The sequence below is a fragment of the Agelaius tricolor genome, unplaced genomic scaffold (assembly GCF_023055355.1).
Source record: "Agelaius tricolor isolate 1412-34295 unplaced genomic scaffold, bAgeTri1.0.p SCAF_23, whole genome shotgun sequence".
NCBI lineage: Eukaryota > Metazoa > Chordata > Aves > Passeriformes > Icteridae > Agelaius > Agelaius tricolor.
The window spans coordinates 4,634,165-4,660,916 of record NW_027269283.1 but is presented as its reverse complement, the minus strand read 5'-3'; the positions used below and the strand labels follow the sequence as shown (position 1 = coordinate 4,660,916).

General features: G+C 52.0%; 1 protein-coding gene across 1 annotated transcript; it reads right to left on the bottom strand.

Moving 5' to 3' along the window:
• Positions 1-7,831: 7,831 nt before the first annotated feature.
• Positions 7,832-24,953, bottom strand: SDC4 (syndecan 4). Its single transcript, XM_071446728.1, has 5 exons — positions 24,806-24,953; positions 11,325-11,466; positions 10,387-10,439; positions 9,976-10,159; positions 7,832-8,792 (listed from the first exon to the last, which is right to left on the bottom strand). The coding sequence occupies exons 1-5, from the start codon at positions 24,878-24,880 to the stop codon at positions 8,641-8,643; spliced, it is 606 nt and encodes a 201-aa protein (XP_071302829.1). The 5' UTR covers positions 24,881-24,953; the 3' UTR covers positions 7,832-8,640.
• Between the last annotated feature and the right edge of the window lie 1,799 nt (positions 24,954-26,752).

Genomic DNA, 26,752 nt, shown 5'->3' with positions numbered 1-26,752 from the left:
AGTGTAGGCCAGCATCACCAGGGGATGTGCACCAGGATGAGCAGCAGACACGCACTGAGAGCAGCCTGTGTCCCCTGCTCTGAGCCCTTTGCCTGGGGCTGTCCCTGCCCCACACCCAGGCACAGCCCCCAGGAGGGCCAGGGGCCCACAGCCCTCACTGCTCAGTGTAAATGTCTGCATCCCTGGCCCTCAGGAGCAGGGGATGTGGGGATGCTGCTCTGCCCATCAGCCAGGGTAAAGCAGCAGGGAGAAACCTTCTCTTGAAAACTGCCCCCAAGGTGTTGGTACCCAGGGCTGATGCAGTGCACAGGAGGGACTCAGCCAGCCAGGCTGAGCCAAGGGGCCAGTTACTGCATCACAAGGCATAAAATCCCTCTCCTACCAAGCCTGGTCCCAGCACTACCCACACACCCCAGTGGGGTCCCTGAGCATCCCACCAAGGGCACTCCCAGCACACAGGGCCCAGATTTGCACAGTGCCCAGAAACCCTGTGCTGATTTTATCCTTTTTCTGACAGAGCTATAAATTACCCAGCTGGGCCTCAGGATGCAAAACTATGCTGGGGCCAAAATAAGCCAAGCTGGGTTGCTGAGGAATTACAATTACCTGCTCAAGAGGCTTCAAGCACATCAGGAACTGCTCAGGCGTGTGGCCCTGCTGGCCAGGCTCTGAAATAAACCCAAACAGCAGCAAGGACAAAGTGAGGCACCCGTGGATGCCTGTGGCACCAGCAGTGCCAGGAGTGGGTGTTATTAGCCCTGAGATGGGCAGTTCAGGGGCAGAGACTGCCACGCTTCTGTGCCCACAACCCTGGGCACTCAGCCCTGCCCTGCAGCCAAAAAGCCTGTGGAAAATTAGGCTTCCTTTTTGTCAGTGGTTTTGGGTATTTTTCCTAAAAGCAAGCTGAAAACAAGCTAATTCCTGTGAAGCTCTGGACTCCCTGCAAGTCAGGGAAGGACCAAGCCCAGGGGCCAGCAGTGTCCCAGGGGCCAGCAGTGTCCCCCAAGGCTGAAGCTGGGCTTGGATGGCCTGATTAGGGGTGGGGGTCAGTGCTGGCACAGCTCCCTGTGATCAGCCCCACGCTGCAGCACTGCTGGGGGCTTTGGGGATCCAGGGAGGGAGGGAGGGCACTGGCAATCTCCTTTCATCCTGCTCTCAAAAGAAACACATGCATAGTTTTCTCAGGATTCACTAGGGAAGGAAAGTCACTTTTTAAACAGCTTAAATAAACAACTGGGCTTGAAAGCACGGCCCTGATTTCCATGCACTGCTGCAGTAATGAGGGTGCAGGGCAGTAAGAGATCAGCACTGAGAAGGACAGGACTGGACACAGCTCCCTCCCCGTGTGGCCAGGGGGGTTTGGCATTGGTGGAACTGCCAGTGGATGAGCTGAGCAGCACCCCTGGGTGCTCATGCACAGCCCCAAGGCTGTGGGGCTTGGCAGGAGCCTGGCATGGCTTTGCCCAGAGCACTGTGAGGAGCAGGCAGGACTGTGCAGTGCCATGTGTGACCGTGTTCACAGGGGTCTCAGGTTGAGGGAAGAGAGAAGGATCTGACTCCATGTTTCAGAAAGCTTGATTTATTATTTTATGATATACATTACATTAAAACTATACTAAAAGAATAGAAGAAAGGATTTCATCAGAAGGCTGGCTAAGAATAGAATAGGAAGGAATGATAACAAAGGCTCTGTCTCGTCTCTGTCTGAGCCAGCTGACTGTGATTGGCCATTAATTAGAAACATCCAACATGGACCAATCACAGATCCACCTGTTGCATTCCACAGTGCAGATAACCATTGGTTACATTTTGTTCCTGAGGCCTCTCAGCTTCTCAGGAGGAAAAATCCTAATGAAGGGATTTTTTCATAAAAGATGCCTGTGACAGCCATGCATGGAGCACACTGGCACCCAGCTGCATGGTGGTGCTGCCTGCAAGAACCCCCCTGCCCCACATCCTGCTAAATCAAACCTCCTGCCCTGGCTGGTGTGGGCTGGGACAGCTTAGGGGTGAAGCCCCAGCTGTCCCACTGATGCCCCTTGCCTCTGCAGCAGATTTGGCCAGAGGCAGAAGGAAAGGCACTTCATGAATGGATAGCAAGAGTAGGATGTGTGACAAGAGGCAGGGTGAGATTTGCCCTTTGCTTTCTGCCTTGGGGTGCTCACCAGGAGTGTGGCTCTGCAGAGGAGCCTCCCCACTGCAGCTGTGGCTCCCAAGGAAGCTGGGGATGCCCCCAGGGTTTGTTCCCAAGGCCTGCCCAGTGTCCCCATCCCTGCTGGGCTGCTTTTGTGGGTGTGCATGGTCACTGTCCCCTCACACCCGCTGAGCACTGACACGTGTGTGTGTGTGTGCCCACAGCCCCGGGCTGTGCTGGGGGGTTTGAAGGGCTCTTTGTTCCCCCTGTAATTATACCTGAGCAGCTGAGCAGCGGAATAGGAACGTGCTGAAAACCCCTGCTGGACCTTTCTGACGGAGCCGGGGCCTTCGGCTGCACAGTGGCTCCATTGTTCCCCTCCATGTGCCTCGAGCAGCCAGACCACCTCCTGCACCCCCCCTGCTTCCCCAAAATAACCAGCCTGGAGTAAAAAACAGATCTTTTCCCTCCAATACTGGGCAAAATGCCTCAAGCCACCGCCCTACCCAGGGCTGGCAGGGCGACGCTGTGGCAGCAAGGGCAGGGCCCACAGGTCAGGCAGTGCCTTTGGCACTGGAGACACCCCCAGCACCCAGGACCTTCCCAGAGCCATGGGGACATCATGGGGACACATCCATGAGGACATCCATGGGGACATCCACAGGACTCTTATCTATTCCTGCCCATGGCAAACCCCACGGGTGGAACAGGGCAGGGGGGAAGGCAGGGGGAGGGGAAAAAGCAGGGGAAGAAGAGGGAAAAGGGGAAAAAAGAAAAGGAAAAAACACGAACTCCTGCATCCAGCAGGATTCACCACCATTACTGAGATCCCAGAATTCCCACCCGCAGCGGGGCCGGTCGGGCAGCCTGCAACCAGCAGGGACGGCCCCTAAAGGATCCCCTTGGCGGTGGGAGCCAGCGGGAAGGTCCCTAAAGGTGCCCTTGGCCATGGGAGGCAGCGGGGAGCCCCCCAAAGGTGCCCTGGGCAGTGGGAGGCAGCGGGGAGCCCCCCAAAGGTGCCCTTGGCCATGGGAGGCAGCGGGAGCGGGGCAGAGCCGGGGGCAGCGGGGCCCTGCAGTACCGGGCGTGCCCAGGAGGGGGCAGCAGACACGCGGGGAGCGGGACGGGATAACGGGGGAGGAACCGGGACAACGGGGGAGGAACCGAGATAACGAGGGGAGAACCGGGACAACGGGGAGAGCCGGGATAACAGGAGGGACCGGGATAATGGAGAGGAACCGGGATAATGGAGAGGAATCGGGATAACGGAGAGGAACCGGGATAACGGGGGGAACAGGGATAACGGGAGGGAACAGGGATAACGGAGGAACCGGGATAATGGAGAGGAACCGGGATAACGGGAGGAACCGGGATAACGGGGTGGGGGGAACCGGGATAACGGGGAGAGCCGGGATAACGGGGAGGAACCGGGATAACGGGAGGGAACCGGGATAATGGAGGAAGCAGGATAATGGAGAGGAACAGGGATAACGGGAGGAACCGGGATAACGGGGAGAGCCGGGATAACGGGGAGGAACCGGGATAACGGGAGGGAACCGGGATAATGGAGGAAGCGGGATAATGAAGAAGGAACCGGGATAACGGGGAGGGTCCGGGATAAAAGGGGGGAGCGGGATAACGGGGGGAGATGGGATAACAAGGGGGAACTGGGATAACGGGAGGGACGGGGATAACGGGAGGAATCAGGATAACGGGGGAAGCGAGATAACGGGGGGAGCCGGGATAACAGGGGGGACAGGGATAATGGGGGGGAACCGGGATAACAGGGGTGCCAGGGGATGTCACAGTGCTCTGCCAGGAAATTCCGGTTGTGCCAATCCTGGAAGTGTTGAGAACCGTGTGGGATGGGTCCCTGAGCAAGCTGGTCTAGTGGACGTTGCCCTGCCCCTGGCAGGGGCGGTGGAGGATCAGACTTTGAGGTCCCTTTCAAAGCAAGCCATGCTCTGATTCTATCAAACACAGCCCTTCAAGAGCCCCTTTGGCACACGGGACAGGCTTGGACCCCCCAAAGGGACCAGAACTTTGGGCATCACCACCTGCACCAGGACTGGCACCAAGCAAGGTGGGACAGAGGACAGGGGAGGAGGAACTGGCAGGTTTTAGCCCTAAATATCAGAACATCCCTACAGCAAAGGGTCACCTACACCCAGTGACACCAGTGATACCTGGCAGACCCAGCCCAAGGACACCCTGCTCTGTCACCTCCCACACAGTCCCAGCCTGTCCAGCTAACTGGGAGCCCAGTGATGCCCCACTGTAGCCCCAGAGGGCAGAGCAGGGCTGTACCCAGGACTCCATCCCCTGGGCTCACCCTGACCCTGCCTGCAGCCACAGGGAGCCCAGCTGAGCACCTGACTCAGCACCCAGGGGGCTGGGGAGGCTCATGGGATGCTCATGGCAAACACCACGTCTCCAGGGTGCAGGAATTGTGCCCTCCCAGACTCTGCAGGTTCAAGGTGTTTGTCACAGCACATCAGTGCTGTGAGCCATTTTGGCATCTTTGGCACACAGCCCAGTGCCTCAGCTCACACTGCAAAACAAACACCCACAAACATCACCTCAAAACCCCCTGGAAGCCATAAAGCAAAGGGGGTTAGCAAGGTTAAACCTAATTTTCCAGCTCCTCCATGTCCCCCATTCAGGGAGCATTTGGGAATGACAGACCTTCCCTGGCTGCTCGATCACATCAGTACCTGGGAGGGTTCCAGCTATTTTCAAGCCAAATAAAGCAGATCTTCAGCCTTTTGGTTTTAAAACCAGAGTAGCACTAAGAAGAAAACAACAAGTGCCATCTGTGAGGTCAGAGATGAAGACCAGGAATTCTCAAGGTATTGGTGCTTCTCAGCACACAACCAGGTACAGGCAGGCTGGCTAGAAGGGCAGAAAGGCAGATGGAGGGAATGGTGACAAATCCATCTCAGGAGCTGGGGCTCTGCAAGGACAGGCAGGCAGCCAGGCTTGTGCTCTGGGGATTTGCAGGCTACCCGTCCAGATTGCTGTGCAAAAACAAGGCACTTCTACATGGAGTGAGGGCAGTTTTGGAAAGTACACAGCATTCTTGCAACCAAGAGACGAAGCCCAGGAGAGAAAGAAAGGGAAAAGCAAAATAAAAAAACCAAAAGTGACAAACATAGGTTGTTCCAAGCAGCACTTCCAAGAAGCTGTCAGAGCCAGGAGAACACGGAGCTGGCAGGGGTACGTAGCCATGTGCTGACAAACAGCAGCTCCCGTGGGCACAGCAGGGCCCTGGGAGCACAGGGCTCTGCTTTTCTTGGCACTGCAGGAGACTCTCAGAGGACCTTTGAGAGCACACCTGGCACAGAGCAGGCAACAAGGAGCAGAGGAGCACATGCTACTCCCTCACCCTGAGGCAGCCTGTGTGCTCGTCCCAATTTGTTTCCTCTGTCTGTGCTAATCCAAAGCACCTGGAGCAGGAATTCCCACCAGGGAGAAGGGAATTAGATTTTCTCGAGGATGATAATCCATTTAAATACAGCACTTGTGAGGAGCCTCAGCACTGCTCCCAGTGAGCAGCCCCTGCTCTCCCACCTGCCCAGGGAGAGAGGTGAGTCCTGTCCAGTGAGAGCACCAAGCTGACAGAGCAGGGGAGCTTGGACAAGCAGCAGCTTCCTCCAGAGCCGGCCTCAAAGTGCAGCTGTTTAACCCCAAACAGCAGGAACTCACTGTGGACTTGCTCCCAGAGCAGCTGATCAGCTCTGCACCCATTGGAAGGCCTGCATTGGTTAAACAGGGTTGGCCTGAAACTTGATTAAGCAGAACAGCCAGTGCACTGCTTTCATTCCAGGGGATGTGCTTTCTGCCTCCCTCTGCTCCTCCTGCTCACAAGGGGACAGCGCTCTCCAGGTGCCATCACAAAACTGATCACGAGCAGCACACTGACCCCATGGCACTGTGCTGTGTCTGCTTTACCTGAGCAGCTCCAGAGACCCAGGGCTGCTGGTGCTCTGGGAATCCTGCACGGGTGAGGCACTGGAGGCAGCTCAGGAGCTGCTGACAAAGCCCCTTTGAGCTGCAGGCCAGGTCCCAGCCTGCCTCCCCCTTCAGTAACCAAGTAGTTACACAAACATTAGTTCCCAGTTATCCAGCTCCCAAAAGTAATTTCAGATCAGAAACAGTCCAAAAAGCCAGTTTTAGAAAGTACCATTTATTTGAGGGGGAAAAAAAACAAACAAACAAAAAACAAAAAAAAAAAAAAAAACCAACAAAACCAGTAACAGTGGAAAATCCCCAAGAGCAATTACACAAGAGAATCTGAATATCCCGAGAAGCAGCCACAGCTCCTGCCTGCCTGGCAGTGCTGTCCACAGGCAGTGCAGCCCTCCCTCTCCTTTCCAGCCTCCTGTGAACTCTGTGCAGCTTTGAGAGCCTCCCAGAGCCCCCAGTTTCCCAAACACACTCATAATTGGGACTGAGTCACCCAGAGGAGGATCCCTCCTCTGCCCTGATGTCTCAACACACGTTCCTGCCTCACCCTGACAAGGGGACACATTTTTTTCTATCTCCTCTCTGGATTTGGCCTCAAGCCTACAGCAAAGCCTCAGGAGGGTTTCAGGAGCCATGAAGATTTCCAACCAGCCTTTGCAACTGCCTGGCTTAGTGCTGCCTGCTCAGGTGCTCAGTTTGGGGACCCACACACAGATTTTTGTCTCACACCACGTCAGACTGGGAGATGCAGGAGGACCCAGCCTGCTCGTGGTTCTGTAACACCTTCCTGGCACCAGACACACATCACCCTTTGCTCTGGGAGACTGGGGGGCTGGTCCCCCCCTCAGTGGAGGCAGGAGCCATGCACAGGGGACACAGAAAGATCCAGAGCAGGGGAGCTCAGAGCCCGCCCCTGTGAAAGCTCAGTGCTTCCCAGTGGGAGATGCAGAGCTCAGATCCAGCCTTCCCTGAGGCAGGGCTCGGCACAGCACCACAGGGGACAGAAAGTTGTCACCTCCACACTGAAGCTCCCAAGGAAGGGCAGCTCGAGGTGGGGATCTCTGCTCTGACTCTGTGGATCCAGCCCACCACATCTGGCCACAGCCATGGAGCCCCCAGGCTCCTCCCCAAGCACAAGCCCCTGGTGCTCTACACAAGACATTGGACAAACAGCAGCACAAACAAGATCAAAAGCCTCTTACACACCACACCATAAGGCTGCTGAAGAATTAACTCCAGCCTTTTCATTCTCATCTGTATATATCTCAGTAAAATATATAATATATAGCTCTATAGGACTGATTGTAATATATTACAGCCTAGAATTACTCCTGTCTTTTCCCTACTTCAATCATATTTATGCATCCAACTTTGCATACAGAAGTTATTGCCTTGAATTTGTAATTGAAATTCACAGAATAAAGCTTAAATAGTTTTCACAGAGACTCATTATATTAGTGTTTTACATAAAAAGGATAAAAGTTACCAAATGAGAAAGCAGCCATTTCAGAAACTATAAATAATTCTATTTTAAAAAATCCTAGAAAAGTTATGAGAAAACCATAAATATCTTTACCCTCTAAAGTAGCTGCTGTAGAACTAGAAGAAACCTGTAACACTCTGTAGCTAACTCTGCTTCAGTTCAGAATAGGAATCATATAAAACAGCATCTCTAGAGAAATGCCCGGCCAAAGGAAACACAAAGGGATTGAAAAAATAAATCTGAGGAAATTAAAAAAGTAGATTATTTTTTTTATTATTTCAAAACAATTTCTACAAACTTTATATAAACATTAGGCTATTTTCTTTTAAATTTTGTTATAAAAAAAATCCTACAAGCGATCCTTAAAAAAAGGTAAGAGACTGAAGGCAAGGAAAGGGTGTTGCCATAGCCAAACACAACTGGCTGTCCTGATTTCAAGGACTAATGACCCTTGCCTGGGGCCAACAGGAAAAGACAGAAATCTCCTGGGGAAGACATTCCCATAGGCCCTTTATGGCATTCAGGGATATTGAGCCCTTGTGGGCCTTTTACTCCCTGATAAGGCAACATTATCTGTAGTGTAAGAGATTCATAAATAGTTCTCCACAAAAATGCTTCACATCAACAGCCTGCTGCAAGACATCTAGTAGCAAGATTTATATTAAAAAAAAGCCATCTTCTATAGAAGCAGCCAATCCCAGCACGGCACACAGGATGCAAACACATGGTGTTTGCTTCCATACAGTCTGGTTTGTGTTTATATACCCTCTATAAAACCAAGCAGAAAATTTGGCATCTTTATTCTTTTTACACTAACTTAGGGGGAAAAAAATACACTGAGGTTTTTTTTTCAGACTCTTTGTATTTCATTGGGCCCTTGTTAGCTGAGTGGGATGGGAAGGGTCACGAAGGAAGTTTGTTTTTTCTCTCAAAGTCACTTTGAAATTCAATCCAAAAAAATAAAAAAAAAAAGCATTTGTTCAGCACATCTCATCTGAGGGCACAGTGTTTCAGTACAGTCTGCTTGTCCCTTGATGGGCAAAGGTGCTGCTGAGCTTTAGGCATAGAACTCATTTGTGGGGGCTTTCTTGTAGATGGGTTTCTTGCCCAGGTCGTAACTGCCCTCGTCCTTTTTCTTCATGCGGTAGACCAAGAGCAGGATCAGGAAGATGGCAAACAGGAGACCCACTGCTCCTCCTGCGATGAGAGCTGGGGAGGAGAGAGACTGGAATGAGCCTTGGAGAACCCCAAACCCCCACTGCTTCAAGGGTAGCAGCCCCCAGACAGTGTCCATGTGCCTGTCACTGCATGTGCTGGCACTGTCAGCCACAGCAGATGGTACTGGGAAAGGCCAGGATTGCTCCCAGCCCAACCACAGAATAATCACATGTTCCACATTAACCAGTTTGAGCTAATCTGCCAGTTTAGTCCAAAAGAGAAATGTTGACAAAAGATGTTCTCCCTGTACAGAGACAGAACAACAACAAAAAAACCCACCCAAAAAAGCCCCACCACAGCCCACAGGAAAATGGTACAGCTCCAAGCTGAATGCTTTGTTAACAACCTCTGTGAGCACACCCTGGGGACTCTGTATCTCAATTCATCAACATCCAATACCAACACCACTTCCCTCAAAAAAAAAAAAAAAAAAATCAGAAAACCCCATCAGCCAAAACCCACAAACCTGCAAAAAAACACTAAGATTTCCTCTCTCCTCACACCAAGCATGGTCACAAGAGTCACTTAAGTTTATTCCTTGTTGTGACACCTATTGCTTGCACTAAATCAGCTTCTTTGTTAAATGATTTTGCAATCCACTCTTCCCATCTCTTCTCTGGCTGGGAGGATGGCTGCAGATCAGCACAAGGGGTTTGGGTTTGTACTTGGGCCATCAGGCCAAGTGCTTGAAGCAGCAATATGGTGGGGACAGACCTGTCCCACATACTGAGGGGAAGGCAGTCACTTGGTTTTGCTCTAAACATTGGTACTCAGATTCCTACAGCTGACCACATGTTGGAATCCCTTAGAGGGATTTAGAGGGGTTGCTCGACTCCTGGCAAAGCTCAGAAAAGGCAGAACTTGGGCAGAGGTTGGAAGGAAAATGCCTGTGTTTGATATGAAACTCTGATGACACTGCTTTATGGACAGAGCAGCTGCCACATGAGTCAAGCCAACAGTCAGCTGGAAGGCTCAAAAATGAGCTGTTCATCCCAGCAAAGACAGCAGCAGGCTCTGCTGTTAAGGACTGGGAGGCAGAAACCACCCTGCTACAGGCAGCACAGAGGTAAAGCAACTCATTCCCCAGGGAGCTGCTCCCCAGGGAAACAGGGAACAACAGAAGCCATTCTGATTTTCATTATTAATGATTTACCAGTTCAAGGTGGAGTATTACCTGTAAGGACTTCTGTTCTTTCAAAGATGCTGCTGTTGGCTGTGCTTGCCATGGAGATCTTGTTGGACAGGTTCTCTTCCACAGCTACAGCTTTGTCTGGAATGATTTCATTGTCCACCATTGTGTTTTCCTTCTCACCTTCTATCTTTCTCCCAGTATCTCCAGGGATATAGTTGTCAGATATCTACAGAACACAGACAAACCACACCCATCAGCAAGCAGCACCCAGCCTACCCACAGCTGAAACCAGGAGGGTGTGCAGGGAATAGAAAGTTTGCTCAGTGCATTACAAACACTCTGTGCCTGCTCATGCAGGTGGATTTGTCTTGATGCCACGTCCTGCAGGGCAGGAGGGTGCTCAGAAGGTTTCACAGACACACCAGAGGAGCTAAATGCTGCTTAAATACCTACCACAGGGGTATCCATGGTGGTCAGATACAAGCCAGCTTCAGAGTCTGGGTAGTCTGCAGAAATGACAAAGAAAAAAATAGAACGGGCTCTCAAGATTTTGCCAAGATTTTGCCTCATTACATGCTGTTTTTACAGGATTCAGACACTTCCTGCAATACCAGCAACTGCACATATTAGGACTCTTGTCCTCTACAATTCCCCCTTATCTACTAGCACTATTTATCACTGAATGACTTGGATTGCACAAGACCACGAGATGCAATCATGAAACCAGCACCTCTCCACTGGGAGGGATCTGCAGCTGGACCCATTGGCCCTGCAGAGCAGGTGTGCCACAGCTCCTCAGGTAATGCCAATGGAGGGCACTGCTCCCACCACCCACCCCTAGAGCAGCCCTCACCAAGCCTCCAGATCTGCCCAGACATGCCAGGCACCGATTGCAGCATTTGTTCTTTTGCTTTTAGAGAACAAATGTTCACATAAAGGGACACAGAGCTACAGAAACTGGTTTGGGCAGGGAGCTTTGCATGTCACAGAGAGTTCACTTGAACACCAGTTGGTTCTTTACCTTGTTTGGCCTCAACTGAGACATTAACTTTAAGCCTTTTAACACTGCCTCAACAATAGATTATTTTTTGTTTTAAAGTTTCTCAGCAGTTCTTTGGAGTTCAACAGGAAAAAGATCCAGCCAGCACAAGGCTTTTTCATTTGCAGCAAGACAAGCTTGGCTGGACTCCATCTGTCCTCCCTGAGTGATTCAACATCACAGCACCACAACTTTCACTGCTCTCATCTAAGTGACTGGAGTCACAGTTTTCATCTCCACCTGACACTGTGCTTTCTCTGGAGCTCTGGCTGTGATTTAGCCCATCACTCAAGGGCTGGTGCTGAAAGAAATCTCACAGCAGCTGCTGAGGGAGATCCACTTCCCCACTTACCTCCTGACCCAGATGTCTCATCTATATCTAACCCATCAGAGGTTAAGTGAGGCCTGAATTCACCAATGTCTTCATCATCTGGCAGGTCCCCAGAGGCAGGGTAGTCCAGCCATCCAGCATCCATGGTTTCAGTTTCCCTCACCTGTAAATGGGGGTGGAGACATGTTATATATGAAACAACTCCCCAGAAGCATTTCACAGAAGGTTCAGAGCCTGAGCATATCACTTCCACCAGAAAAAAAAAAAATTAAATGCTGAATTTCCTCTCCACCAAAAGCATTATCTTTATCAGCTGAATTTCCCTAGAATTTCTCAGAACAGAAGTGAGAGCCAGACTGGGAGGGGAATTTCCTGAGGGCTACAGATTGAAGAGGTTCACCCAAACACACAGGGTGAAAATATCACAACAGGATCTTGGTCAGGAGTTTGTGGCAAAGCATTTGGAAAAGCAGTACCTTGAGCTTGTGATAAGGGAGAGTTAGGAAGGACTTGTAATTCCCAGGAAAAAAGCCTGATGGGTGTAGGGCAGTTTTTTGCATAGCACCAAAGCCTCATGCCAAAGCAATTCCTCACTCTTTATAGTGAGAACAAGGCTATTTTATCACCCAAGGGTTAAAAGCTGGTCTGTCAGTTCAGCTGAACTGCAGTGCAATACAGGCTGAGTTCAAGAGCACTGCTATCAATAATGACTTGCCTGAAGGAAGAGCTTCCCCTGCATCACCTTCTTTAAAAGCATGTAAACAAACAAACCCATAAAATATCTCCAGGATCCAAAGGCCCTAGGAGTGCAGTTCCAGCAGGAAAGCTGGAGAGCCTCCCAGATATCAGCTGTTTGCCCACATTGGCAATTTACACACCAGAGCTCATTTGCACTTGGACCTTCAAGGAGCCACAAGCCCAAACCTCCTGCCCTCACCCAAGTTATGCAACTCCCCAGAACTATTTCTCCTCACCCCACAGCCCCGGGGCCAGGCCAGTGAGGGTAGCACAGGTATGAGCTTTGGGGTTGCTCAACACCACCCCACAGACTCCAGATGCTTCCAGAGCCATGAAATCATCACCGAGGAGGGGGACTCAGCCCCTTCCCCCAGGCCAGAGGCACAATGCAGATGGACAGGTCCCTTAGCTGGGGGCTAAGCTGACAACATTCTTCTGTGCTGGCCTCACAGGACAACTTGGGAAGTCTTGACAAAGGTTCTGTCCAGCCAGAAGAGCATTCCATGAGGTTTTTTCCCAATACAAGGTTTCCAGGCTACAGCCTCACCGGGGTGAGCAGGATCAGGGCCTGGTGGGGACACTCAGAGCTGGATGGCAGCACCACAGAGCCCTGAGCAGCTGGGGTCACCCCCCTGCTCACCTGGCCAGGTGTGGCCCATCCCACAGCCCAGAGGTGATGAATTACATCCACTATTGATCTCTGACCAAGGCAAACAATCAGCCACAAGCCATGTGTCAGCTTCCTCTGCCCACAGCCCTGATTCCAGCCCCATTCCCCTGCCCACTGGCACACAGGGCTGGCCACAAACAAGCACAAGATGTTTCTCAGTTTGCAGCACCAGGAGCAGCAGCACTGGATGTGCTTTTCCTTGCTTATTGAGGCATTTTTGGTTTCCCCAGCAACGCTGCTACAGGCTAAGCAGATGTACAGCCCAGAGGGCATGAAGTGCTGAGGCCAGAGCCTCTCTCCCTGCTATGCCAAGCCTGGCACTAGGTGCTGGGAAGGGGGCTGGGAGGAAAGTCAGCTTGGAAGGAATCCTCTCCCAGCCTGGAATCAGGCATTCCTAACGTTATGGATCACTTGCTCCAAGGCAAATTCACTTGAAGATATGTGAAACCCAGCCTCAGCTAGCCCTGCAATGGAAACTGCTTGCCAGCAGGCAGTAGCTGTTCCCAGGGCAGCTTCTGGCCATTCCATGGAGGGGCAGGAAGAACTCAATTCCTGGGGCTGGGGAGCACATCTGCTGCAGACCCCAAAAGCCCTGCACCAGGCACGGATTGGTGTTGGCAAGGGCTGTGCCGAGCCACACCCCAGTGCCAGCTCACCCTGTACCTCACCATGAGTCACAGCCAGCAATGGCCAAGCAAGGACAGCTCAAGAAAAGCCAGGTTTAAGCCCTGAGGTGGCTGGACAGCCCACTGGCCTTTATCAGATCAGCCCAGCCAGGAGCTGAGTGGTGGCACACAGCCACGGTGATTAGTGCACGCTGTGGGCTGGCTATCAAAAATCCCTATTTAAATCAGGACAGACAGTGTTTACCAGCAGGGCACATAACAAGGAAATTACTGACTCACAAGCATAAATAAGATTAAATGGGAGCGTTCCCTGAGCTCATTCTTCATCATCCTCTTGAGCAAGGATGGGGAAGTTCCTGGAGGCTGCAAGAACTCCTCAAACCATACAGGAAACTTTTCTTGTGGGCAGTGGCCTCACATGACAGGTTCATCCAACAGGGAAGTCCAAGGGCTGCTGGGCACCTGTACAATTACTCTCCAGGTTTAAAGGCATGTCCTTCTAGGAAGCAGCCCTGCCTGGGAGCTGGGGCATGGCAGGCTGGGAAGGGTTAACACTGGAGTGCAGGGCTCACAGGGCAGGTCTGGGGCAGGCACATTCCTCACATACACACCTGTGAGAGGGCACACAGACAGCACCTTCACAGCTCTGGGGCTGTCCCAAGTGCCACATAAAGAGCTCTCTGCAGTATTGTTTAAAAAAGCACATCCCTTTCCAAGAGCACACAGTGCTCCCTGCAGCTCTGCTGCCTGGTGCAGAGGCGCCACGGAAGGTGCCTGTAACTTCCTCTGGCCTGCAGGCTGTGGCCAAGAGGGAAAAGCTCTCAGATGACCACAAGAGGATGGTCAGCCCTTGCCAAGAGGAAGAAGCTCTGAGATGACCACAAGAGGATGGTCAGCCCTGGCACATCCAGCTGAACACCCCCTGCAGCTGCCAGCTCTGAGCCTGCCTTCCACCACCTGCTGTCCTGCACTGGAGCCAGGCCAGGGGCTGGGGGAGAGCCTGGGGGGCTGCACAGCCCCACCTCACCCTGGCAGCTGAACTGCAGTCCTACAATCAATGTGCTCCTCTCTAGGAGGGGTCTGTACAGGAATCCACCTTTCCTGCAGGAGTCCAGTTCAAGGATTTCTTCCTCATGTTAAGCAGCTTTATCCCCAGTAAGCACGAAGGGAGATTAAACAGCTGAAGCTTTTCCTGCCTGCCAGTGGCAAAAAATAAATAAATAAATAAGAGTTTATTCCCTGCCAGACAGCCAGCACGTCAGGCACGTGAACTGTGAGTGCCATTCCTGGAAAAGCTGGGCACAGAGGCCCTATGTTTCGAGACAGGCAGCACCACTGGATGAGGCCAGACACTCTTTGCTGAGTGGAGGCACAGGAACAGCACCCCTGGGACTCCAGGCAGCCCTGCTGTGCTCCATCCCTAACCCATCCCACTCCATTTCGTGCTCCTGGGGTTTTCCAGCCCCAGAACACCACTCACCTCAAAGCAAAATCAGCTGTTTGCTGAGGCAGTGAGCAAAGTTTCTGTGCAATGTGTGAACTTCCCCAGCCACTGTCACCTGCCCCAGCCTACATGTCCTCACCTCAGCCTTTGCAAACCCTTTCAAAAAAACCCAAATGGTGTTCTGGGGCAGAGACAAAGTTTTCCAAACATGGAACTGGCTTTTACAGTTGTCCTCTGATCAAACACAGAGTTCATTAAAAGCTCCCTTGAAGGGTCACAGCCAGCAAGCTGCAAAGGGAGTCAGACCTGCAGGGACTGGGGCATTCACAGTGTACACAGCCCTTTATCAAGTTTATAATTTTGGCATGGAGACCCAGCGCTTGCTCCTGGCCTCCCTTCCCAGCAGTGTGTACATAAACCCAGGAGTAAACAGGAACAAGGTGAAAGTCAACCTTTCCTAGACAAAGGCACATGGAGCTGGGCCAGCCTGGGGGGTGGCAGAAGAGGGCAGAGGCACAGACCTGTTAACCCTGTGTGGCCTGCAGGGACAGGTGGGTGTAAAGCTGTTCCCAGGGCATCTCAGGCTCTGCACTCTGGGTCAGGGGTACAGATCACCTCATTGCACTGCAGCAGGCAGCAAAACACAAAATAAGATATCCTCCCCAGCCCCTGTGCTGTCACAGACAGATGTCACCTCCCAGCACCCAACACACAGCTATCAGCATAGCCAGGAAGGGCTCCTGAGCACGAGCAGCTGCAAGGATGCAGAGCTCTGCAAACCACAGAGCCCAAGAGAGGGGATTTCCATACTTCCATCAAGCTCTTGCAGGAGCCCACAAACCAGGAAGGTTTTAAAGATCACACCAAGCATGTGAAAGAGCAGGGGTTAGGAGTGAGCTCACCCCCTTGGTGCCCCAGCATCTGCTCCCCCAAGAGCAGAGGAGCCACACAGCCCTGGAAACAGGGCAGCTCATGTCAGGGTGAAACAGGAGGTGTGCAGTGACCACAGGCAAAGACTGCTCTATCTTGCCATCTGAATAAGCATTAAAAAACCCTATTAGAAGTTATGAGCTTCCAGCAGAGGCAGCTCTTTCCAGACAAGTAAGGGAAGGGTCTGTACTCCCCCCACAAAATACCCTTCACTCCCTTCTCCTACTCCATGCTTCAGCTCCACGTAAGGGAGAAGAAAATAAACACCCAGAAGTCATTTTAGTCCTGAGAGCAAAGCAAATACCAACATTTCAACTCAAGTCACACCTAACTCCCTTAACACACCAGCCACAGTAAAATAATTAAAAAATCCACTTGTGCCAGCTCCTTGTGACTATGCCTGGAGGTATCATTTTACCACCCATTCCTGGTCAGTCTCCCACAAAACTTGCAGCACACACGGCCTGCACTGGCCTTTGTGCCAAGGGACAAAAGTTACACAGCTCCCATCCAGGCATGTTTGCATTTAGTTGCATGACAGGATCACCTGGGGCTTCCAGACATAGTTAAATACCACCTTTGCTCCACACTTCCCAGGCAGTCCCAGAGCAGGGCCACAGCCAGCCTTGCCCATCTCCCCTGACAGCCACTTCCCACCACGGTGACCCAGAAAGGTAAACCCACAGCACTGAGGAAAGGTGAAATCAGAGTGGAGAACAGCCCAGGGCTTGCAGGCAGCCCCAGCACCCACAGCAGTTACTGCACAGTCTGTGCCTCTCACCAAAGAGGGAAAAAGAATTTTTTTAATTGTTTTTGCTTAAAAAGACAGCAGAAGCACCAGGCAGGCTGGGGAGCTGCTCAGCTGGTTAGAGCATCACTTGTTCCAGGTGACACCAGTGCCTGTCCAAGCAGGTCTGCATCTCCCAGTGTGCTCACCCTCCACAGCCCACGTGCAGAAGGCACATCCAGCCCCATCCCAGCCCACTCCCCCCTTGGTCAGTCCCTGGGTGATTCTTTAAGTCCTGTGGCCACAAGCAGCTCTCAGGGCTCATGTGGCAGCACAGCCATAATCCCCGTGACAGTGACAGTAATCCCGGGCTCTCAGAGCCACTCCTGTCCCCTGCAGCAGGGATGAACCCTCCCAGCCCCTGCCTGCTCAAAATAGGCTTCCTTGCACTCACAGAGTCAAACCTCAGCTACCTTTGAGCTGCCATGCTCCTGCTGACACACAGCCTGTTCCCTCCAGCCCACACCGTGCATGGCCACGCTGCAGGAGCAGGAGGACAGAGAGATTAAAAAGGAATGAACTCTTGTTTAACTGCTTTTGCCTGATTATCAGCCAAGAGCAAAGCCATAAAGATCGAGTCCTTTGCCAGACAGGCACATGCTGGGGTATGTTTACTGCAATGGTGGCAAAATAGCTGCTCTAAACACTCAATTCCCAGCTCCACACTCAATTCCCAGCTCCAGAGCCCGAGTGGGAAGGAGTTGACTGCTCCCCACTCCAGCTCAGGGAGATAAAGCTCAGCAGACAGTTGCAGATGGCTGTGTGTCCATCACTTGCCCTGAAGCAAATGAAGAAAGTTTGGCTGTGTGTCCATCACTTGCCCTGAAGCAAATGAAGAAACCTTGGAGGAAAACTACAGGAGGAAAAAGCAGGAGGTGTCATGTGACTCAAGAGGAAAACAACTGTGACAGACATTTCACGCCCTTGAAGGGTTCTCCTGGTCACAGGCCATGATACACACCTAGTTCATAAAGAGATTATTTTTTTATAGTATTTACAAACCTAATCATAAGTAGTTCATATGCTTCACTGTCCAGAGCTCAGCTCAGAAGCTGGAAAAATTCTGTTCAAGCTTAAAAAAGGAATTTACGATTTTTCCAGCTCGCAACTCACTCTGAGTTGCCCTAGTCTAGAATAAATCTTTCTATTGCATCCTGGTCTGTGGAACGAAAAAAAAGGATATAAATGCCTCAGCAAAACAGCTTTTCCATCAAGGATGACTTCTCATGCTGACACTTCAAACTGGGGATATCTCACATGTCCCACTTCCCCCGCATGCCAGGAAGAAGCCTGCCCTCACTGCCCTTTCCTAGAATACAGCTACACCCCAATGCTTCCCCGAACATGCACACAAGCACAATTTCCACTTAGCAAGAAATCTGTGACGTGCACTTTTGGGATCTTTCTGCTCCCCCATGCCAGAGCTTTAGCAAAGCTCAGCCAGGCAGACACCCAACTTCAAAGGGTGCCCTTCCTCTCTAGCTCACCATGCAGCTAATCTCAGCTTGTTTGTACAGTCAAGATTCCCAACGCTGCGCCCTACAAATGCTTCCCCTCCCACCATCCATTTTAATCTAATCAGAAGTAGTAGCCCAAAGATTTAGGCTTAGCCCAGGCTGTTGAGCTCTGCCAGCACAGTTGTGCTATTTCAAAGCCTGCTCTGCTGGCAGAGGTGCCAGCAAAGAGCAGCAGCAGGGGAAGTTATCAGCACCAAAGCACTCGAGACAGCGGAGCGCTGCTGCTACGCTATCAGCCATACCCGTGTGAGCATTTATACAAACAAACATTTCAACAGCAGGGATTTTCCTGGCTAGCTGCAGCACCACAGGCTGGGTTTTCAGCGCATGGGGCTCAGTGGGGATTTTTTGGTTTGTTCCTTCACAAAGACGTTGCCTACTTCTGGCTTGGCTTGGGCCCAGAAAGCAGCAGACACAGCACGTGCTCTTTGGGATAATACAGCTGCACTTCAGGAAACCTGTCACTTCCAGAAGCATTTTCCTCCCTCTGAGGGCTCTGAACTCCCTGTCAGGTTCCTTCCCCTCTCTGAGCAGAGGGTGAGCAACCAGCAGCAGCTTTCCAGCCCTCCCTGACCACATCTGTGCACCCACAGAGCCAGAGCAGAGGGACCCAGGCGTTGTTTTGGTCACTCCTTCCCCTGCAGAGCCACGCTGGGCTGGACGAGCGAGTCCGGGAGCAACCAACACGCAAGACCTGCTCCTCGTCCTCAGCCCCAGGAAATTCGGAATTAGCGCCAAGAACAGCCCGCACATAAACAGTCTCCTGCAAGATCCTGGCTCCAGACTCTGCTCCACTGCACACTGAGGAATTGCAACAAATATTTACCTCGCTGGGGAACAGAATCTTCCAAGCAAAAGCTCCTGACATCAGTAAGGGGTTGTATTTCCATTTGGAGGAGAGTAGGAGCTTCTCTGTTTTTAAAGCAGGGCATTAGCCCACTAAAGAAGCTTCTGCCACCCTCCTAGCACCACAGCAGGCAGGATCTGTCCCTCCACCTATGGTCCCACTCCTCTCCAGGCCAGCACAGCAGCACACCTGGTGTCTTCCTTCCAGCCACACTCAGTCACTCTGCCTTCTGCACAGAGATTTCTGGCTACTGCACTGTGCAGGCCACTTCAGTGCAAGTCCAAGCACTTTCACAGTCATTAATACACATTACCATTGCTTTTCATTGCTCTAGTTTGACTGTGGCAGCAGCTAAAGGGCAGGAGGCAGGGTTAGCCTCACAGCAAGGTAAGTGGGGCAAGGCCACATCTCTTTGTAATCAAGTTGGACAGCAGTACAGTTTTAGAGGAAACATGGTGAATACACCTTTTTCCCTTCAGCAGCTAAGGCAGAGCAACATCAAGAGAGAAATCCTTCCCATGGAAGGCTTTGCTTTCCCTGACAGAACAGGATTTGTTTAAGCAAGAGGCAGCCGTGGTTTTGGTTGACATAAGACCAGCTGCTTGGGTAACAGTGCTATGGGTCTTCCCAGTCTCCTTCCTGCCCCAAGGAGTGTCTCCCTGAGATTTTAATTAACTGCTTTGATTTTTAAGTGATCCCAATAATTTGTCTAACAACAGCCTCTTGGCATTTCACAAGCAGAGTCTCAGCCCCAAAGGATTTAAGGATAAAACTGACAAGAGTGCATACTTCCAGCAAAAATAAAGACTTTTACAAGAAGCACACTTTTCAAGTCAGCCAGCCTTCAGAAACGGAGAGGGACACAGCTATGTATTGCATGCTTTCCCCTCCTACGCTGACATTTTCTCCAGATTCAGGATTAAGTATTTAACCCGCTCTTTTGAGACTTTTACGCTCCTTTAGCTTGCTTTGAATGCTTTCAGTCATTTCAGATAATACTGCTGCTTTCCTGTCTCCCATGCAGCTCTTGTTTCCAACAGTATCTGCCTGAAAATGAAGGAACCACGGTGCTACCAGAGCGAGTTACAGCTCCTCAAGACAGGGCCATTTTCTGGTCTATCCTTGCCAACACCAACTCTGCTGCTGGCAGCAGTCACATGGCAGAGCCCGACAGCTTTTCTGCCCACCAAAGCCACAACCAGATTAAACAGGAGGCAGCAGCTCGGTGCCAAGGGCAGCACAGACTGGGTGCCAAGCAGCAGCACCAGTTTTGCCTGTCAACCCCTTTTCTAGCCCCAGAAGAAGAGATCCACCTCTGCCTCAGAAGTGTGAGTCACTGCTTTGGGTAAGGGGCCAGGGCCGTTACTCAGAGGTGACAGCAGTGTCCTGGAGCTGGGATGCCAAGCCAAGTGCCAGAAACCTGAGTCAGAGCATGACTGCTGCAAGTCAGGGCAGCAGAGCTGGTCCTCTGACCAGCAGCATTTACCGGACAAACATTCAGGCACACGCTTAAATATAAAAAAAAACTAAGTCTGAACTAACCCAGCAGCACAGCCCTAACTGCTCATTAGGGTAGGATCTTTTACAGCCCCTCAGAGCAGAGGCTTATTACAAGTGAAACTCTTTAACTAGGCTGCCCTGTCTATTCAGAGCCACCCAGCCCAGTCTCATCACAAGAGTCTCATTCTAGTGCAAATCATTTGAATCCTTAATCTCGAGCATTTGCATTCCAGCGAGTCTCAAACAAACAGCCACACATGCTCCTCAGCAGCAGCCCGGAGGTCAGGCGTGTGCAGGGCTCGTCCCCTCCGTTCTGTAGTGCTTCAACTGCATCAGCTTCTCCTTTGAGGCTGCAAAAGCAGCACAGCCCGGCTGTTGTTACAGGGCATAAAGGAACAGGATGTACTGAGCAGAGGGGGAGAATGCAGCTGCAAGACCTAAGAGCAGGCTCAAGAGGATAAATGTGAACTCAAGAGCTAGGAAGTGTTTTGAAGGATGGATGCTGAGTTTAGTCTGGCCCAAGTGATAGCTGGGGAGCTCTGCAGGATCACAGAGCCATGATAACTGCCAGTAATTTACATGGCAGACTGTGGAACCACAGCTACCATGCCACCCTCACAGGTACAGATACTATCACTAATCAAAAAAGTATTTAAACCTAACTCCATCAATCCATTCATTTGAGGAAAAACAACTTACAAAATACAGCACAACTTAGGGGTAACTTATAGTCAAGGGGATTCAAGCAACCAGGATATTTCTAACAGAGCATTTAGCAGCACCTAAAGGGTGGAAAAGCAGCTGTAGGAGTCAAAAGGGAAGGAAAAGTAGCTGTAGGAGCTGTGCTGAAGCCTGCATACTGAGCAGCAAGCCAGTGTGCCCCACCCCACCATCATCAATGGGAAAGTCAGGTTAGCAGCTTCCAGCTTGTGGTGGAAGTGGGACGCACACATTTTGAAAAGGCAGTAAGGCACTACAGGAAAATCATGGCACGGTCACATTAGGCTCTAGTTCAGGCATTTGAGAGCAAATGGCCTCCCCAAGCCATTCAAACAGCTTAAGGCAATAGTACAGCCATTAACAGAGGCTTGGAAGGGAAGGAAGAGGTGAAGACACGTAGGAAAAACATTTTCCCTGTTGCTGGACTGGAAGTAGGATCCCAAAGTGCCGAGACTTTGGGAGAGAGCAACCAGAGGGGCAGGAAAGAGAGCAATCAGGTTGGCTAACAGCCTTTTCTTCCCAGGGTGAATGAGCCTGTGGTATCACAACTCTGAGAAGTACCAAGTTCAGCTCCAATTCGCCTCTTGCGCAAGATGTTCGGGAAAGCTCTGGAGCACAGGACAGCACTCTGCAGCATGGGAGCTGGCAGCACTCGGGACAGATGAGAGCTGGCAGCAGTGCTGTTCCCCTCACTGTGCCCCAAGTGCTGCAGGGTGACTGCTCCTACCCATGGGAACCCTCACATCCAAGGTGCTCAGCTGTGGAGGGACCAAGCAGCCCTGCACGGTCCCACCCCATCCCAGGAGTTGTGCACGCAGGTCAAGAAAGTACAGGGTGCTAAAGGAGTTGTTTTTTTCCTACACATTACAGTCATTTCATCCCAACAACTATAGGTTTGACTTCCAGAAGTCATGAGCTCCTTCCCCTTAAGGGCTGAGGGACATTGCTTCAGACACTGTCATTTTGCTGCTCTGTGTTTTAGAGAGACTGAAGCAGAGCTGAGATTTGCTCTAAATGTGAACATGGCAAGTAAAGGTAAAATAAAGTAAAACATGCAGATAGAAATGTCTTGATTTGATTGGGAGGGACAGATGAGAAACTGGGCAAAGAGCAGAAAGAACAGGCCTCGGGGATCAATGGCAGCAGGACAAGCCAAACCGGTTTTAACATTAATAATGCTGCACTACTTTCCAAACACAGCTATCATCAACAAGACACCAGCTTTGCCAATCAGGAGGCCTCTGAGCATGATTGCTTTAAACCAGCAAACAGAGCCCACAAACAGCACGAAGCCTCCCCCACCTCTCCCTGAGCAATCCTCTGCCAGCAGCTTCTGGGTGGATTTGTGCTCCTCTGTACTGCTGAGGACACACAAACACGATGTGGTGCTGCACGAAGACTTTTTCTGCAGAGTTCAAGGCACAAAAGTAGGACAACTGCAACAAGCCTGCAGCCCACTAGCACTGCTCCAGCCCTGCTGGGCTCCGGGCCCCTTTGCAGCCCAGACAAACGGAGCAGAGCCCAAGCCTGCAGCAGAGGGAACACTCTCACCATGGGGAACATCCCCTGCGCCCCTCCTGTGCTGCCAGGGGCACGGCTGGAGGCTCAACGCACAGGGAAAGCTCAGCCACTCTGCCCAAGCAAGGCAGACCTCACGTCCTTTGTTAACTCCACCGATCCCACATCTTGGATGCATTGGTGACTTTCTGTGCATCCCCCCTCAAGCATCTTCTGCAGGAAGCCCGTCCTTGCACAGCACAGAGGGGAGCATCCTGCCCACGCATCCTCTGCTTTCCAAGGCACTCAAGCAGAGAGGGCTGGGGACCACCTGGTGACATCAGGCACCAGCTCCAGCCCCCCGGCCCCAGGGGGAGAAGGCAGTGTTCTCACACAAAGCTGCGGGGCTGTTGTAACACAACCCACCCACCCACAGCCTGAGCTCCAACGTCACACTGAGGCACTTCAGTCCCCACCCTCTTACACATCCAGGATTGCTTCACACGGAGAAATCCCACTTACACCAGAAAGCTGCTCAAGGGGAAAAGAGCCAAGGCACTTTTGTTTGTACAGGCTTGGGGAAATATTCAAGCACCGATTCACTCTCAACGTCCATGCTCTTACATAAGCACAAGAAATACAATCCCCATCTTGTTAAGAAACAGCTACCTGTCTTCACCCTGCCTGCCCAGAAAAACCAAGAGCCACATGCTGTGCAGCCCTGCACGTTTTGGCAGTGCTATTAAAAAAAAATACGGGAGGAGTGCCAGCAGAACTCTCCCAAACCGTGTGTCATCCTTGTCTCCTCCCCTGTAACCCAAACAATTTGTTTGGATTAGGCTTTATAGTAGGGCAGTGTTACTTCTCAAGCATACACTCAATCTTAGGTAGCTTAAAAGAAACGGGTAAATATTCCACGTAAATTCTATATAAGTATTTACAGACCACATCTGTGCAAAATTTGTTGTCTTTGCAGAAACCCGATGCTCGCAGACCAGTCCAGTCCCCAGGGACACCAAGTTGCATTTCATACCAAACATGGTCAGTGCAACTTCCAGATGCTGTCTGCCCCAAAGGTTTGCCCTACTAGTTTGGGCCAGTTCCCAAACGACCGATTCACGTGCTTAATGGCAGGGATAAACACACCAGATTAGAGTAAAGTGGATTTGGGCTGCTTGGTTTTAGAGAGGAGCTGACAATTACTACAGATGCTCTCTGTGGGAGATTCCTGCTCTACAATCAGCAACCCCCCCAGCCCTGTGTCCCTACAAGAAAGCAGCGGAGCCTTATCAGTTCTGATCGGCCCACCCAGCCATCAGTCCAAAACAAACCAACGTGGATGATTAAATCTACTTTGGGAATCCCGGATCTCCTGCAGTTACCTTAATCTCAGCAGCTCTTTCACACTACCAGAGGAATCTGCCCTGATTGCACTATCAGCAAGATGGTCACACACAAAAACAAACAAACAGCAGGGAAGCCAGAATGCCCAGACCTCTGATTCACCACGAAGACCCCACATGTGCCGGCTTGAAGAACATCCAAATGCTTCACCTCATTGTACGTTTAAGAGATTTTTAAACCCTCCACGGTAATGCATCATTTTTCACTCTCATGAGGACGCGAGGAAGGTTTGATAGACACAGAAAGACACCCGGTACCAGCACAAGCAAACTCAAGTAAGGCTGGAAAGCCTATCCAGGTACTGTAACGCATCCACACGCACAAGAAAATAAGAATTACAGGACTTTCACGTCAAGAAATTGAAGATTAAAACTGTAATGGAGAGCGGCTCATTTCCACCAGGTAGCCGGTGGAAAACCTGAACTGCTGCAAGCCCGGCACCCTGAGCACGGCAGAGCGGGATACGTGAGCAGCGGCACAGCCGCGGGGACCGCGGGGCACCGGGCACGGCAACAGCACCGGGGCCCCGGGCACGGCCGAGCGGGGACAGCGCTGCCTCGGCATCCGCCGGAGGAAGCAGCGTCCGAGCCAAGGGAACCGGAGGAAGAACAGGAACGGCCCTATCGCCGTAGTTCGCTCACCCTTCCCTTTCCCGGAGAAGGGCAGACCGCCCGGGGGGCAGCGGCGGCACCGGCTCTCGGGCTGCCAGCGAGCGGAGCCCCAGAGCTGCATGCCACCCACCCCTCCGAGCACCGGGAGCCCTTCGCTGCCGGGGCAGACCCTCCCCTTGCCCCCTGTCCCGCGGGGCCCGGCCGGACTCACCGACTCGGCGGCGGCGGCTCGCAGGAGGAGGCCGAGCAGCAGCGCGGCGCGCAGGGGGACGCGGGGCAGCGGCATGGCTGGGCTGGGCCGGGACACACGGAGCGACAGCGGCGGCACCGACCGGAGCGGGCTCTGACCGTGCCCTGCCGCCGCCACCGCCCTTATAGGGCCGGCGGAGCGTGGGGCGGAGCGGGGCGGTGCCTGCGGTCTGCCGGGAATGCCCCGCACCGACACCGGCACCGCGGGTGCGAACTGCCCCCACCGACACCGGGGAAGGGACACTGTGGGGCTGACGGCGGGGGGACACGGAGGAACCCAGCCCCCGACCCCGCTGTGCACGGCCGGGACCCCCGCACTGCTGGCGGCCACCGTCACTGCGTTATGGGGAGCGGGCGGAAAGGAGAAAGGGAAAGGGGAGAAAGGGGCAGGGGGAAGAAAAGGGAGGGAAGGGGGGAAAAGGCGGGGAGAAAGAGGTCAGGAGAAAACGAAAGGAGGAAAAAGATGGGAAAGGGAAGGGAGAAGCGAAAAGAGAGAGGGAAAGCGAAAGGGGCGGGGGGGGGAAGGAAAAAAGGGAAGGGAAAGCGGGGGTAAGAAGGAGGAAAGAGAAAGTGGGGGCAGCGGGCACCCAGGATCCGCTTTTGCAGCATTCCACAAGTGACGATGTCACATTTACAGAAAGCCCTGTCCCTGGCAGCGTGTCACCGCCGCGCTTGCATCACTCGGGGATGGAACACGAAACCGCTCCCTCAGTCTTCTAAGTAAGCGGCAAGCGCAAAAACCCACACTGATAAAGGAGGCGGAAAACCCAACAGCACAGTTCAACTATTTCCGTTTCTCTTCTCACAAGAATAACTTTGCCTGACCTTAAGAATTTGCTTGACAATCTCTATTTCAGCCCCTTAACCCGAGGAGCACCTGAAACACCATAACACTACAGCCCTGTGCTCATGCTGCAGCCACATCAAATTTTCACTTGGATTTCCAGCAGGTTTTCTCTGGTTTGTAGAGAATAAAATGTTTTCTTAACAGGGAAGCAATGCACAACAAAGCATATGTGCCATGATCCCACCTGCCAGGTATACATGCCAGCTCTTCTTGGTCTATACTCAGTCTCCTCCAGCACTGCAAAGTTACCTGAGAGAACTTGTAGCCTTCCCCCTGTCCCACCTCCAACCAAAAAGATCCCTAAGGTGAAGCAGCTTTTCCAAGTGCCTGTTCCTTTGGGAACAAACAGCTTCAGAGGGTGTGAGCTGAGATCCATTCGTGTCCTCAATGTTTACTGGCAGGAGGGATCCGTGCTGAGCTGGCTGTGGAGCCTGTTGGCATAATATGAAGTGACAAGGGGCACTGCTCAGGGCTTTAAAAAGTAGTTAAGATCTGAAGACAGCACACATGTGGGTAATGGTAGGAGCCAACCTGGAACAGGCTGTGGGGGAGTTTGCTGACCTGCTCTGCTCAGGACAGCCATGTGTCACTAACCCTGTAGTTCACCTCAGCATCCAAGGCCATCAGGGAGGGATTTGTGCTGCAGGCTGGGTTACTACCCTTCCTTATTACCTTTACTTCGTCACACAGAGGAACTGATAAAAATCACTGCTGCTGCAGCCAGGGAGCCCAGCTCTCATAAATATCCAGCTCTGGACACTCAGCAGAGGTGGGGAGCAGTAGATGGTGAGGAACAAGAGCACATAGATTGAGTCAAATGTGCAAAGAGAGGTCCATACCATGACATCTGCCAGACAGGAGACAGCCTCAGCAGCACAAGGTGGCCAGAAGTTCTCCATGCCCCTGAACCCTCTAAATGCCTCCTGTATTTGTGTGCATGTGGCCATGACCTCTCTACACATCCTTCCAGCTAAAGCAGCCACCACAAAGATGCTTTCAAAATCAGCTTTCTGTATTGTGGCTACAAATATTGCTCACTCACCTGTCAACTTCCTCTCCAAA